The 15,782-nt window shown below is 43.3% G+C and overlaps 2 protein-coding genes across 5 annotated transcripts; one reads left to right on the forward strand and one right to left on the reverse strand.

The window, feature by feature from the left end:
• The first annotated feature begins 487 nt into the window (after positions 1–487).
• Positions 488–13,889, forward strand: adam17a (ADAM metallopeptidase domain 17a). 3 transcript variants are annotated; one of them, XM_086127542.1, is made up of 20 exons: positions 488–699; positions 972–1,104; positions 2,605–2,738; positions 2,973–3,061; positions 3,622–3,808; positions 4,754–4,884; positions 4,977–5,063; positions 5,590–5,715; positions 5,804–5,948; positions 6,136–6,227; positions 6,548–6,700; positions 7,066–7,265; positions 7,417–7,520; positions 8,570–8,704; positions 8,805–8,935; positions 9,016–9,094; positions 9,171–9,259; positions 9,344–9,403; positions 10,182–10,218; positions 12,539–13,889. In XM_086127542.1, the coding sequence occupies exons 1-20, from the start codon at positions 594–596 to the stop codon at positions 12,913–12,915; spliced, it is 2,595 nt and encodes an 864-aa protein (XP_085983668.1). In that variant the 5' UTR covers positions 488–593; the 3' UTR covers positions 12,916–13,889. The 3 variants fall into 3 exon arrangements, with proteins under 3 accessions (XP_085983668.1, XP_085983669.1, XP_085983670.1); XM_086127543.1 differs by lacking the exon at positions 10,182–10,218; XM_086127544.1 differs by lacking the exons at positions 10,182–10,218; positions 12,539–13,889 and adding an exon at positions 9,983–10,175.
• On the reverse strand, positions 13,814–15,575 carry iah1 (isoamyl acetate hydrolyzing esterase 1 (putative)). 2 transcript variants are annotated; one of them, XM_086127547.1, is made up of 6 exons: positions 15,347–15,575; positions 15,203–15,255; positions 14,833–14,933; positions 14,407–14,568; positions 14,225–14,346; positions 13,814–14,134 (listed from the first exon to the last, which is right to left on the reverse strand). In XM_086127547.1, the coding sequence occupies exons 1-6, from the start codon at positions 15,407–15,409 to the stop codon at positions 13,958–13,960; spliced, it is 678 nt and encodes a 225-aa protein (XP_085983673.1). In that variant the 5' UTR covers positions 15,410–15,575; the 3' UTR covers positions 13,814–13,957. The 2 variants fall into 2 exon arrangements, with proteins under 2 accessions (XP_085983673.1, XP_085983672.1); XM_086127546.1 differs by having other exon boundaries at positions 14,833–14,978; positions 15,347–15,572.
• Between the last annotated feature and the right edge of the window lie 207 nt (positions 15,576–15,782).

Genomic DNA, 15,782 nt, shown 5'->3' on the forward strand with positions numbered 1-15,782 from the left:
TCAATAACAAATACAGTATATGTATATATATAATATATACCTGTGTGTATATATATATATATAATCAGAGTTGGGTTTATGTGTACCTAATGTATTTTTGACCGATTTAAAAAAGATTATCATTTACTGTGTGTTTTTGACAGATTTTTAAAAGATTAACATTTACTGTGTGTGTGGATGCTGGATATATAGATAAATATCACTGGATTTATACTGTAGATAGATATGACTGTGTGTGTGTGTGTGTGTGTATGTCTTTCAAATTCAAATATTTAGAAAAAAAACCGTTGAGCAGCTTTAATTATTCTAATAATAAAAAGAAATGTTTACAGTGTTCTACTAATCAGTCGATTGGTGACAAATAACATGGAGTACAGTACTGTTAAAATGTTCCCCGATAGGCGGATGACCCGCTTTGGTACGGAAAAAGGCTCGCTGGATGACGTTGCGTGATGAATTCCTTGATGACACTCGGAGCGGAAGTTGTCGCTCTGTCAACTTCCACTTTGCGCCCGCTAGCTTCCCCGACGGGCTGGTTAACTTTGTGACAATGTCGGTGTCTCTGTGATATTTGTTTTCAACGTTGTTTCACCATGTGGAGCATGTGCTTATTTGTTTTCCTGGCTCATTTTAGCTCGAGTGGCGCTTTTAAATCAAGACTTACGGTTGAAGAAAACAGCGAAGCTAACGCAGAAATTGGTAAATATTGCTCTCTTTTTTTAAGCTAGTCATTGTGTGGTTGATAAAAAAAAAATAACGGCGCTCATAATGGCGACTTAATCTTACTTTTCATATACCTGCCTTAATTCTGATTCAATTTTTTTGAAAGATATTAGTTTTGTTGTAGTTGCTAACAAGCACGAGCTTGTGGCGTGACAGCTGTGTTTTTCTCAGGAATAAGATGCTCTGTTGTTCTTATTCATAAAAGCTATTATCTACTTATTCCTGACTGGTTTCGCCTTGTCTTTCAGATGCACTTAATTCCATTCTAGCTGATTTTGAGATTCTGCCAGTGTCAGACCTTCAGTTGCATTCTGTGAGGAAGAGGGACGTGCACACCCCGTCTCACCTGGAGCGCCTGGTCAGCTTCAGAGCTTTGCAGAGGTGCACAAGGAGTATTCAAACTCCATCATTTGTCTCTCACTGTTGTCATTTTATTTTAGGATTTGTGTTGTTTTATGGGGGAAAAAAAGTAGCTTGGAATTCTTCTAATTATATACTTGTTAGATTGAGATTTTTTTGTATTGTACATAACCATACTTGGAGTACTTGAAGCATCTGAAAGAAATACTTTGGTTAATTAAAGTACAGTAATATTTCCAGAAAATAAGTTTGGTAGAATTTGAATTCCATTTTCACATGTGGACCACTTACGCTGTTCAAGGTCAGAGAGGAGTTGGAGGTTATCCCAACCAGGGTGTGAAAGGGTTCGGGCAATGGGGCGCTGACACCCCGCCCCCGGAGTGATTCACAGCAACACCCCAACCCCTGCACCTGTTCAGGATTTTTCAGACTCATGGTTGTACTTCGGGACACGCTAAACGGGCATCCTGCTGGGATTGAAGGAGCATTACATTCAGAATACTTCTATCTACATCCTCCATCCATCCATTTTCCGATCTGCTTTATCCTCACAAGGGTCACGGGGGTGCTGGAGCCTATCCCAGCTGTCTTTGGGCAGTAGGCAGGGGACACCCTGAATCGGTTGCCATTCAATCGCAGGGCACACACAGACGAACAACCACCTGCGCTCACACTCACACCTTGGGACAATTTCGAGTGTTCAATGAGCTTGTATCTGCATCCTGTAAAATGTAATTAAATGGCTAACAGGAATGTAGTTTTTCAATTTCATGTATTTTTTTAAGAACGTACAGTACATAACAGTGTCCTCCTAATTACGGTACATTTTTTTTCCAAAATTAAATCTTCTATAAAGCCTGTTGTTTTTTTAGAGGACTTTTTGTAAGATACAGCCCGTTGTGGACTGGTTAGCACGCACGTCAGCAATTCCGGCTCCAGCCTTCCTATGTGGAGTTTGCATGTTCTCCCCGTGGCTGCGTGAGTTTTCTCCCGGTACTCCGGTTTCCTCCCAGATTCCAAAAAGATGCGTGGCAGTATTAGGGATTTTAAGGTATTTTCCTCTTCCAAGAGGCGCTCACTACAAAGATGATGTCACTTCACGAGAGAATCACAGCATCCATAAAATACAAATGACATGACATGTCTTGCAACATTACACAATGCCAAACATTGAAAAATGTGCGGGTGTCTCACATGCAAACATTGACTTGTTTATCGCGTATACGCCTGCCTACCAAACCTTATTTTCAGTATGCGGATGAAAACCCACTTCTGTCCTTGCTTATCCCGCCCTTTTAAAAAAAACTCTCGTCCTACGTCCCAAAAATGGGCGTCCGTGCAGGACGGACAGACTGTTCCGTCCCGGGGACGGAATGCCCATCTCTGGAATTTACCAATTTTATGGGCCCTGATCATCACCACCTATCCCCACCCCCCAGCATTCCCTCAGAGGTGCCATCTGGAAATGGGAGGCGTTTGTAATTAGTTTTTTTTTGTTTTTCCTTTGTGTGTTCTCTCCAGACATTTCAAGCTGTACTTGACCACCAACACAGACCTTTTCACTGACAACTTCCAAGCTGTGTTTGTCGATAAACTCGGAAGAGAGGAAAACTTCAACCTTCGGCGTCAGAACTACTTCACGGGGCATGTGGTCGGTGAGTTCCATCACCTGTATATTTAGCTTTAACTGTTGACCAGTTTGGATACTGTATTGTCAAAATATGTATCATCACATTTTCAGTTCATTGATTTTTTTCACTTTTATTTTGTGGTCTCATTGTTTTGTCTGTATTTATCGGTGTGAACAAGCATCTACAATCAGATCATGGCGCTGTGGTTATTTTTTATGTGAACATTTTTGCCAAATCTTCTGCTCTTTTTGTTTTTAGGTGAAGAGAATTCTCGTGTGCAGGCACACATTGATGGAGATGAGTTTTCAGCTCACATTCTAAGTGATGAAGCAGAGTACAATGTAGAGGTATGGAGACAGGTTTGCATATTGTATGAAGTGAGCTTTTATGCATTGTTAATAAATTAGTTCACATCACTCTGTTGTTGCCTGCTTTTGCTCTTATTTCAGAGAGAGGACAACAGGGACCAATTTCTAATACATTATGCAATAGGACCTCCAAGGTCGAACAAAGTCCAGTTCATGATGCTTGTGGATCTCACATTTGTTTGCATTTGGAAATTATTTTCCCCATCTGACAGAGTTCACCGCAGATTTTCAGTTCAGTTGCCATCACCGGCTTTGCAAAAAAAAAAGTAAAAGTAACAAATCAAAACACACATAATCCAAGTCGTGAAATACTTGAAGGTTTGGGTGATGCCATCCATGCATTACAGTGATTTAATGCGTGTATATTGCTGAACATTTGGGTCACATTTCAAATTGTACCTCTTTGGGAGACTTTCAAATTAGAGCATCCGCTGTGCCGTATTGATCATTTATACAGTATTCACCCAAGTGCAGTTTTTAATGTCTTTAAAATATTGTCCACAATTCTTTAATTCTACCGTTTTGTTCATTTTTCGCAGCCCTTATGGAGGTTTACAGACAGCACTGACGATGATGGCAGGTTGCTGGTATATCGCTCGGAAGACATTCGGAATCTGAGCCGCATAGCCTCTCCAAAAGTGTGTGGTTACATTCACGCCAAGGACCTGCTACCTGAGGCCACCAAGGCAGCTTGGGACGAGCCCGAGGTGACGGACAAGAATAACGGTGTGTCTCCTTTTACGTCTCTCTCGTATTTGTCATCTGAAATGTACAAAGAAAGATGAAATATTTGAGTGGTTGTTGCTCGGAGATGATGTAAATTGGTTCGGAAAAGAACGGGGGGTGGGGGGAGCGTAGGAGGAAAACAAATGTCTATGCTGGAGGAGGTTCTCATAGTTAGACAAAGCGGTGTGGGTGTCAAATTCTTTGTGCTATCACTTAAAAAAAAAACACATCTATGCAGATCCACTATTGTGCTTAGGAATGATTATGTCAAATTACTGTGCCGCTTCCAAAATGTAAAGCATGAATAACGGTTAGTTGTACGCCTGTGGACACTGCCTGCCGCTGATTTGTAGAAAATGCAGTCCTCCCGGTTGAGGTGAAGTTTGTACTGCAGGAGGTTTTCAAATTGATGGAGATTCTAGCTAGCTAATGAGAAGAGTTGTCCCTGTGTTTCCCACTGCTTATTGTGCAAGGACGCAGAGCGTACGCCCACATCTCGAGTGAGTGCATCGCTTACTGTCAGGAGATACTGGATTCAAATCCCAACACTTGCTCGTCTGTATCCTGACCTTGATTGACACTTGTCGGAGCAGTGTTTATTTCACAATTTGAGAACTGTCGTGGTTGTACGTCGTTAAAAGTGGTGCTCTTTCACAGTACCCTATCCAGTGTTGCTTGCCTTCGAGTAATAAGTTTCACTTCTTAATATGAAGCATGATGCTCAGTGTGATGCATTCAAATTTCTGTTTGCTCTGTCTTGAAGAGCTCCCTGAGAAAGCTGAAAGTGAAGTAGTTGAACATGACATCATTGTTTACTTCAAGGGTGTATTGTTGTGTATTTATCCCCTTGCCAGCCAACCCCGTACTGATGTTTGTCTGAATATGACAGTGAACACGTCAGTTGCTCTTTCTGTTTGTTTTAAAGCTGCACCTTTCACTTTGCAGATATTCATCAGAGAGAAAAGCGCCAAGTGCACGACCCCAAGAAGAACACCTGCCCTCTGTTGCTGGTCGCCGATTACCGTTTCTTTCAACACATGGGCCGCAGACAAGAAAGCGTCACACTCAATTACCTGGTCAGGAACTGAAAACCAAAAGCTTTGTTTGGCTAATAAAATGTAGAGTTTGTGTGTTGCAATATTTCCTTGTTATGTTTTTCTTGCTGCAGATTGAGCTGATCGATCGAGTCGATGACATTTATCGAAATACAACATGGAACGAAGACTTCAAAGGCTACGGGGTGCAAATACATCAGGTTTGTGTAGTACACTACGGTGTCACCAAAGAGACTTCACTTTTTGCTGTGTCACTGCAGGAAGTGACTGACTGGTGCCCTCGTTGAGACATACATTAAGAGGAACTGAAAGCTTTTGTGTGCGGCTCATTAAGTTTGTTCCACTGGTGTTGCGAATGAATGGGCACACTGTTTATTGTACTGTGACCAGCCTTTTCTCACTGAAAAGATATGCATTCATTCACCCACACCAAATAATTTCTCGTTCACCCCAATGTGAAGAACCTTTGGCCGCCATTCCACCAAGGTTTTTTTTTATGGTTTAAAGGACATAAAATGTACGTGATGTTTTGACTTTCCTGTCAGTCATTGCGATTGACTTACAGTTTTTGAGGTTGATTGACTTACAGTTTTTGAGGTTGGTGGTTCAAATCTGATTTACTGCCTTTCTCTGTGGAGTTTGCATAGTCTCGCCAGGCTGGTGGGATGTCGTTTTATGATTTTTTTTTTTGTGTGTGTGTGTGTGTTTGTTTGGGTCTATTCTAAGATGATCATCCACAAAGAGCCCACTAAACCTCCTCCTGGTCGTGCTAGCACTGGCTGGGTCCACTACAACATGGAGAACAGCCCTGTGCGAGGGAAGGTGGTTTGGGATGTCAAGAAACTTCTGGAGGTCGGTGGGGAGAAAGCAATGAAAAAAAACCAATACAACCTCAGCCACAGTACCTCAAATAATTAAGTCATTCTCAAATTGTCTCCAGCAATTCAGCTCAGACATAGCTGACAACGCGTCTTCTGTGTGCCTGGCCCACCTGTTCACCTACCAGGATTTTGACGAAGGCACCCTGGGCCTCGCCTATGTGGCCCCCTCCAAACCTCTGGCCATGGGCGGCCTCTGCCCCAAACGTAAGGTCAATGGCCCTGTTTTAAAAAAGCCTGCCTTATTAACATAGGTTAACATGGCATTCTTCTGGTGCTGCCTGTAGCCTGTTTCTATTTAATATGAAGGGTGTAGAGATGCTTTATGTACTGGATATGTGGAAGTAGGATAAATACTGAACTCTTTATTATTTCTTTTTTTTTGCTTTTCTAGCTTATTATCCGTCTCTGTCTGCCAAGAAGCCCAGTTACCTCAACACCGGCTTGACCAGCACCAAGAATTATGGCAAAACAATCCTGACAAAGGTGAAGGTCACCCATAAGAAACGTTCAACCGATAATAACGTTTGCACGCTTACCCATGATTGGTCGTTGCCTGAGCACCTGTGATGTCATTTTTAGTCTATAGCAAATGGCAGAATGGCCGCCCCCTGGGATGGATAAAAATAGGGGGATATTGCTGCTTAATTCCTATCCCAGAAACACAGTATGTTGCTGTATGTAACATGCCAGGGAAGGTGGTTTTGCGATGTCAAGAAGCTTCTGGAAGTAAACTTTCAGCTCTCAGCTTTGTTTTAAATGCTTGTGAATTTGTTCAAGATACAAGGACCTACTTGTTCCATCAGGAGGCAGATTTGGTGACCACTCATGAGCTGGGCCATAACTTCGGAGCCGAGCACGATCCGGACAACATTCCATATTGTGCTCCCAGTGATGACCAAGGGGGGAAGTTTGTCATGTACCCAATTGCTGTGAGCGGAGACCATGTCAACAACAAGGTACCTACATCATACCGCTGCTTCTTTTCTTCATGTATTGCTAGACACCTCAGGCTAATATTGTTTAGCAGGTGTAAAATCTCAGCTTGGATGACGCCCGACCAGAGTGGCAAAACTTGAGGCCAGTTTGAAATTACCCCTTTCACTTATACAGTATGTATTAACAGCAAACTGGCCTCCACTTTGGCTTTCCAAAAATTATTCTCAATATTTATTGAGAATGCACGAAAACAGTCTAAACAAAACAAAGTGCACATTTTTGTGCTCGTGATTTAATAAGTTATATCTGAAAAGTTATTCTAATTGGACTGCTATGGCTGCGCCACTTGCAGACAGATTTAACCCCTTCAATGTCTCCTCTTCAGCGTTTCTCCAAATGCAGCAAGATCTCCATAGGAAAGTCACTGCGTTACAAAGCTCCCATGTGCTTCAAGGAAAGGAACAGCAACGTGTGTGGGAACTCCCGAGTGGAGGAAGGGGAGGAGTGCGACCCCGGCTTGCTGCACCTCAACGACGACGCTTGCTGCTCGTCTAGCTGCAAATTCAAATTAGGTTCCCAGTGCAGGTATGAAATCTGACATTATACTAGTCTAAACAATAATACACTTTATTCCTTTTAAACCTGTTCACCCCACTCGCACTCTAAATATTTGACAGTGGATTTTTGTGGATAGTCTTCACTGTCTGAACACACGCACTGAATTTTTTTCTCACAGTGACAGAAACAGCCCGTGTTGCAGAAACTGCAAGTTTGAGCAGGCAGGAAAAAGGTGTCAAGAGCCCATCAGTGCCACGTGTAAGGGCATTGCCTCCTGCACAGGTAGTTATGCGCCCCCTGCTGGTCAAGCAGACACAATCAACTGAATCTGACATGAATCCATTAAAAAGGCGCTCAGTGGTACTTCTAAGTAGGCCTATCATGATCATTATTATAGCAATTTATCGTTCGATAAGTTAACTGGACACAGTATTTTCTTGTTCCAGACTCATATAGCTGGTCATTTGCATGCATATTTGTTTACATACGTCATCAGCATTGAGTCACTCTTGATACCTGTTCAATTAGCAATCATTTGTTCCAAATTCCAAACTGAATTATGAAAAGTCGAAAGGAACCTTATAAATAATCATACCAGCAAGCAGAAATTAACCAGTCTAAACATTCATTCATTAAGGGTTGGCGGTTGGGCTTGAAGTTGGTCTCCTGGAACCGGAAGATTGCTGTTCTAGTCCCGCTACATGCAAATATAAAATGACAACTAGTTGTTGGAGGGATGCCTGTTTGAGTGCAACCCGCTCACTCTGTCATCTCCATTGCCATATGTGGTGAACAACAGAAAATATCCAGCAAAGTGAGTTGAATTTCACTTTGAGAGATTAAAAAGACTATGCTATATTTTTCAAAAATATATAATATATCCTTCAACGCTCTCTTATCTGCTGAATGAAAAGGACACGCAATATTTCTCTAATCATCAATGTAACATTGATTCATTCATTTTCCGAACCGCTTAATCCTCACTAGGGTCGCGGGGGGTGCCAGCTGTCTTCAGGCAGTAGGCGGGAGACACCCTGAACCGGTTGCCAGCCAATCGCAGATCAATGTAACGTACATTCAATTATTAAGATGAAATAATAATAACACACAACACTCCACAAGTGGCAATCATATGGAAGCTAGTTTGGTTAATGCCTTAACCAAACCAACACTGCTCAGTCATAGGCATGACTACTAGCAATCATCTCCTCCAATGATTACCGGTACACAAAAATGGTGGCCAAATGCCAAGTGTTCCAAGCCTTAAGGTTTTTGACCTTCAAGGGAGCAAAACATTTCAAAGTCGTCATACAACTGTGTTTTACTTCCAGGCAACAGCAGTGAGTGTCCTCCCCCTGAAAATGCCATTGACGACTCGCTTTGCGTGGACAACGGCCGGTGCCGCAATGGAGAGTGCAACCCGTTCTGTGAGGCTGTGCAGAACCTTCAGTCCTGTGCCTGCAATGGTATCCAATGCCGCATACGCAACAAACCTGCTGTCTTGTGTTTTCTTTTTTTACACAAGAAAAAAAAAAGTGATGAGTTTTTTCGCTCTCCTATATACAGCAACAGAGGATTCCTGCAAAGTGTGCTGCCGGACAAAAGGTGGCACCTGCGCCCCCTTCGTCCTATTGGATGGCAGTTTCCTTTTTCTACGTAAAGGGAAACCTTGCACTGTGGGCTTCTGTGACGAGAACGTGAGTGTGGAAATGTGAGCTCCAGACGAGACATTGTCACCTTCTGATTGGATTTTAAGGTGATGCTGATGTTTCTGCAGGGGAAGTGCATGAAGCAGGTGCAGGATGTAATCGAGCGTCTCTGGGACTTCATTGACAAACTGGACATCAACACTTTTGGTACGTGCTTGATGTCACACAACCCACATGGAACCGCCAAAACTTTGCATAGTTAATTTATTTGTCTCCCCATCAGGGAAGTTTCTGGCAGATAACATTGTGGGCTCTGTTATTGTGTTCTCGCTCATCTTCTGGATCCCTCTTAGTATTCTCGTACACTGCGTGGTAAGAACCTAACTTTCATTCTGCCAAGTGGCTTTGAATTGTAAAAATATTTAACCTTATTGTCATGTTGCTGTTCTCTTACAGGACAAGAAACTCGACCAGCAGTATGAGGAGAACACTATGTCGCTGTACTGCCCTCTGAATGTAAGTGCATTATCGCTTACAAGTTCCCCGTGTGCATTTTGAAAGTGCCTTTTGAAGAAATCTTTGGTGAGCATGGGAGATGTTTTTCCTTTGGTTCCGGTCAGTTCCATCAGTCTAACCGTAAGAAACACACACCGAACTTTTCAATAGATTCCCCGGACACTCAATATGAGAGCTGTATCAAAATTTGTCGAACGGTTAAAAAGGAACAACAATAATAACAGCAACTGCCCCTGTAGACACTGCCCATGTTTTATTGATGTTTGTTATGTGAGAAGGGTGTGTCATACAATATGACATGATGATATCCTGATCCATATGTGGATTCTCAAGTACTTTCATTATGTAGAAAGCTTAATTTAGTTATTTGGTCAAATCAAACCAGTAGTCAAAATCAAAATGCCTATATAAACCAAACATCCTACTGATCCACGGGCTGCCTCATATTTCTATTTTCCACTTATTATTTTCCTTCACCTTTTAAACCTACCTCAGGAACCAAAATGCACTCAGTTCTTATAACGGTTGTCAGTCAACCCCAAATGTCTTTTGATACAGCTCTTGCATTGGATTTTGCAGATGTTTCTTTCACACTTGCTGGTAGGATGCAGTAACCTGGACGATAACTGGAAAGGCTTTCACCTTGACGTTTGTCTTGAGTCCCGAGGCACATTCACAATTGTGTTCAAAAGTTGGAAGTTAGCGGTGGGTCTGTCGCTCCGTGTGGTCTTTCAATGACCTTTCTGTCACTCTTGGCCTTTTCTTATTGGAACTGCAGCAGACGCTGGAGGTTTGTAGTAGAGCTCCAGCCATAGGTGAGTGCGTGTGCCATGGCTTGGTGTTGCGTTGCCATCGAGTCAATGATGGTGATGATGGTGATGATGATGATGCATGGTCTGTGGGCCCGCGTTTGGGATACTCCCGCACTCCTTTACTCCTTGACGTAATCGCTGATCGCCCACAAAGTCGCCGCGAGGACATTCCGCACGCCATTCGATCAGAAATTACCTCAAGAATGCAAGATTGTGGCTCGGGAGTACTCAAAAAGAGACTTGTTGTCGTCTGTAAGATCAGATGCAGTGTGTGTCCACATTTTCTGTTTGCATCTGCGAGGAGCAGATCAGGGTAATTTTATTATTTTATTCACTTCCTGTCTTTTACCCCTTTTTGTTTTTCGTTTCTTTTTGCACAATGGCCATTAGTTTGTTGTTTGGGGAGGGCAAGGGGGGTTCGATTGGTAACATTCCTCACAGGACACTTGAGCCTCTTTTACACAGATCCAGCAATAATACTGTGGACATTAATCAGAATTTGTCTTTTTAATACAAGATGTTTGGTCTACTGATAAATTGAATTTTGAAATGTGGTTTGACAGACTGTGAGTTGAGGGAAGATAATAATAATAATAATAATAGATTTTATTTATAAGCGCCTTTCAAGACACCCAAGGACACTTTACAATAACAAAAAACACAAAACAATACGGGTTGAGCAGCGGCAGCCAAAACGCGCCAGCGTTCACTCAACCCGAAAGTCAGAAAGAAACAAGGGAGGGACAGGGGGAGAAAAAAAACCCCACGCTCGAACTACCCTCATTTGAGGATAATTTGAGTGAGGCAAAAAACTCCTGCACAAGCATATGACAGTTACAACAGGTCACAAGACATAAACAATGAAGACGGTGAGATACACCAAAGACTGGTCGCCAGCCAATAACAGAACACCCAGAGACAAGCACTGACACCCACAAGCCTCAGACAATTTAGTCTTCAAAAAAAAAACACTGCACCGGAATGCAGAGTTTTGAACAGTTCCAATGAAATGTTGCTAGTTTTTACGAAAACAAATTTTGAAAATTTAATAATAGGTTTGAAATTAAATTACAATTGATTTAGATGTACTCTTTCACACGAACCCAGCAAAGTGGGGCTGGCCATTTTTTTTGGGGGGGGGGGGGGGGTTGACCTCCGTTTGAACTTTCCACTGCTCTCCTGGCATTGTGAAGTGCCCTAACAACTGTGATTGATATATGAATGGACTAACAAAGCCGCATACTCACTATCGGGAGAAATGAAGCCACTCGCCCACTCCAGCTAACTTGGAAGTTACCATTCACGAAACTGTGATCATATACTCGAAATGGTCCATGCAAACAGTGAAATTCATTCTTTGAGAGGCTATTATACTCCATGTAGGGATCCTAGCATAAAACACACCCTTATCACAGTGTTTTTAGCTAAATAAATCCATAAATAACAATTTGTCAAGACCAGTGGCAATGTAAGATGGCTCCCCTCGGGCTTCAGCTGCAAGGGGCCAATTGATAGTCCATTCATCAGTCCAGGCTAAGCACGAATAGGCACATCCCGCCGCTGTTTTGGCTCTGTACAACCTCTGAAGGTGGAAAATTGCCGGCTCCAGTTCCTCGCACATTGTGTTTTTATGGAAAAAGCAGGGAACTGCCGGCTTTGCCCGGGCTTGTAAAGGGGGCTACAGTGTTGCTGTGAGACACACTTTGAAACAGGAAAAGAAATTGTGGTTTTTACCTGAGATGGATATGAGCCTCCTGGCTGTCAAATAAAAAAATGTGGATCAGAAGTTGCGTTTCCACCAAGCAGTACAGCTCAGTTCTGTTTTCCATGGTGCACTTGTGACTCAAAAGCCTCTGACCGGCCATCAGAGGGCTGACACCATCTGTTCATAAATGGGCATTATTAATAAATGAGACATTTTGTATTTTGCAGATTTCCTTATGATGGCACAGGTTTACCCGAACATCACAATGCTAGGAAGCTATATTAGTATTTATTACTCACATCCAATTTTTAACAGATTTATTTTTGAAGTTGTGTTATGACTACATGTTTCAGGTGACTCAATACCAAAAATAATGAGATAGTAGAGTTCTTCTTAAAATGTTCTGAGCACCCATTTTCATGCAGAAATCAATCTGATTATATTCATTTTCAGTCAGTGTCCTAACCAAGAAAAGGGCTTCCCGGTCTGAGACAAACTGTGATGCTTGGTGGAAATAAAGTTAAAATGTCACACTAATTTGAGCAAAAACGGTATGGACCTCAGGTCCCCCACAGTTGACACCTGCATGTGCCTCAACGCCTTTTCGTCTCCTTCCAGCAAGAAATCTTGAGCAACCTGGAGACGGCGCTCATGCGCATCGTCAAGCCTCCTCCGCCTCCCTCTTCCCCCTCCGCCGGCCCGACCGCGCCCTTTGCGCAGCCCCGCCAGGTGGCGGCCAGCACCGTTTCAAACTTGACCACCGGTCTGAGCTATGTGCCAACGCCGGAGGACGACTGCAGCGGGGGGCTGCGGATGGCCACCATCCAGGAGGACAACAGCAGCGACTCTCACCCGGGAGAGGAGGCGTTCCGGCCCGACGAGTTCCCAACCGCAGGAGCCTCCTTGTCGGCTACGAAATCCTCCTACGAGGATCTGAGCGATCACAGCCCGTCAGCTGGGGAGAGGCGGCGCCTCAAGAGGCAGGAGTGCTTTGACGCCAAAGAGACAGAGTGTTGATTCCAGTTGTTGTGTAACTAACACATTAGCACATTGACCTTAAAGCTACCTATCAATGATATCAAATACATTCACAAAGAACTTTCTATACTCCAATCAAGATGAACCACCTGCCATTGAAGTGTCATTTCCTCTGTCATTGTACCTCAAACATATTTTAGACAGTATTTGCTCACCACAAGTTGCCGTGTTGCACTTTGAAACAATTCCCGCTCCGTTTTAGTGTGCAAAACCACTGAATGATCATCTTACTGTAATTCCCCGCTATTTGTAGGGGACAGGGACCAAGTCCTGCTGCGGATAGTGAAAAACAGCCAGTAATTTAAGCCCCCCTTTCAACGTTGTATAGATTGCATATGTTAATGGTTAAACGCATGAATTCCAAATCCTAACTTTTTAGCGGTCATAAAAAACTTTTAAACAGCAAAGATGTGTCAATTTAAGGGACAGTACTTCCTTGGCACCAATTACTACACTTCTATTGTGCCATCGTGTGTCACTATATAAAGAGTACACAATACAGAGAGTACCTGAAGTAGGTGAGAACCATTTGTGAATAGTTAACTGCGTTCATGCAGAAGATTACTGCATCCATATGCGTTGTGTCATGACTGACTCCTTTTTAAGTCTGCTTTGTGTGACCCCTGACTGCAAAATACTGTTGTGCCTTTCTTGGGACTGTTATTCCCTCTCATGAAAAGCAAAGCAGGAAAATGGAAATTCTGTTGCAAAGCTGTGAGGTGCTTTAAGTTGTGTTACCGTTTCTTTTGTGTGCTCGTGTCAAACTGGTCACAGTGTCTTGCCACTGTTGCCTGCTATTTAAGTTTAAGCCAAAACCGCAACATGGCTGACATGAAATGAAAGGATGTGAAACTGTTACTCAGTGAAATGCTTTTATTCATGTCCATTGCTTGCATTACTTAGGCACATCCCAATAAATGATTTGATTACATACAGAAAATGTGATGTTGTTCAAGCTCTTCCAAATGAGTCCTCATGTCGTCTTGTCCATCTTCTTCTTCATTGGTCGCACAGCAGGCTGTTCTCAGGGACCCCGGCGTCCACGTCCCCCCAGTAGGGCAGGATGAAGGGCAGATGAGCCACTCTGCTCTCCAGCAGCTTCCAAAGGTGCTGCATCACAAACTGGTTGCCTTTTTCAGACAGGTGGAGACCATCCGACAGGTAAACTGTGAAGTCCTGTGGAAATTAGATCCAAATATGTTAGTTGGATGCATTCACTTCTCAACGTGTGATTGTGGCTGGGATTTTTTTGAAATAACACCAAACCTGTCCGTCTTTCTGCATGAGCGTCCACAAGTCCAAGACATCAACACCGCACTGAGTAGCCGCCTGAACACACGCCTGAGCGTACTGACCCGCCACAGAGTTCAGTCGATTGAGAGGACAGCCTGGGGTGCAAAGACACTCGATGAGCTTCAGTGGAGACACCAATGTACATGTGAAACTACCTTTCAGCTTGCACTCTTTCTCCCAGGCTGCCTCATGGATAGGAGGAGGGGTTATGAAGATGACCTTGCCTGCAGGGACCCCGGCCTTCGCCAGGTAGCTGCTCATTGCTTTCAGGTTCTCTGAGTACTCATGAAGAGGGACGTGTTGCTGAGGGTTCTTATCTACATGCAGATGGGAATAATATCAATGTGTGAGTCCTACAATGGCACATCCACTACAGGAGGTTCAATTTAACCGTTTCAGGGACAGCGCTTACTACAGTGGACAGTTTATCATGTTATCAGAACAAAATGTGAAATGCATTGGAAATATAAACTTTTATTGCAGTGTCGTGGCGCGTATACCACCGCCGCTGAGGAAACTAGATCGCAACGTCGCATGTTGGTGCCGTCGTAAACGAGGAGCCAGAATGAGAAGTTGTATACCTTGCAGGGCGCAGTCGTTGGCTCCAAAGAAGACAGTAACTGCTGAGATGTTGGCCAACTTGTCCTGATGCACTATTCGGGGAAGAACAATCCTTCCCCATCTGGAGTTGTAGCCCGACAGCCCTCTGTTAACTACGTCACACTTCCTGCTCGCACAACATATCTTTATTTATATAGCGTTTTCACAACAACTGGAGCTGTAACAAAGCGCTTTACACAACGTGACATAAAATAATAACAACACATAGCATAAAACATTTGACGATAATACAACAATTCCGACAGGTCTTGTTTGGACACACATTTCCATCGATTAGTCTCCTAAATATACATCGACTATGATAGTACAGAAACGTGGAGGGCAACAGACCTTGCTAATTTATCGGCGATGCCGGAACCCCATCCGTTCACTTGAAAGGAATTCTGAAAGAAGTAAACAAAGTCAGCTAACAACATGTAGCATAGCAGCGAACGAACATCAACAACTGAAGCTCCATTCCTAAAGTCATCTGACCTGGGTGATGGAATCCCCGAAAAGAATAACTTGAGGCCAAATTAAAGTTTTCAATCTGGACATGGCGTTTTATTGTCATAAACCATTCACACACACTTGACGCTCCAGTTGTAGGGCGCATGCGCAACTCTCAATATATTTTCTACACGAACGTGTCAAAACAACGAAAATGTATAGAGTTTTACACAGCACTACACGATTTACAAACTATGTTAATTATCCATCCATCCATCCATTTTCTGATCCGCTTTATCCTCACAAGGGACGCGGGGCGTGCTGGAGCCCATCCCAGCCGTCTTCGGGCAGTCGGCGGGGGACACCCTGAACCGGTTGCCAGCCAATCGCAGGGCACACAGAGACGAACAACCATCCGTGCTCACACTCACACCTTGGGACAATTTAGAGTGTTCAATCAGCCTGCCATGAATGTTTTTGG

Source organism: Hippocampus guttulatus, chromosome 13, assembly GCF_054856545.1.
Source record: "Hippocampus guttulatus isolate MCC_2025c chromosome 13, RoL_Hgut_1.0, whole genome shotgun sequence".
In the NCBI taxonomy this organism is placed as follows: Eukaryota; Metazoa; Chordata; class Actinopteri; order Syngnathiformes; family Syngnathidae; genus Hippocampus; species Hippocampus guttulatus.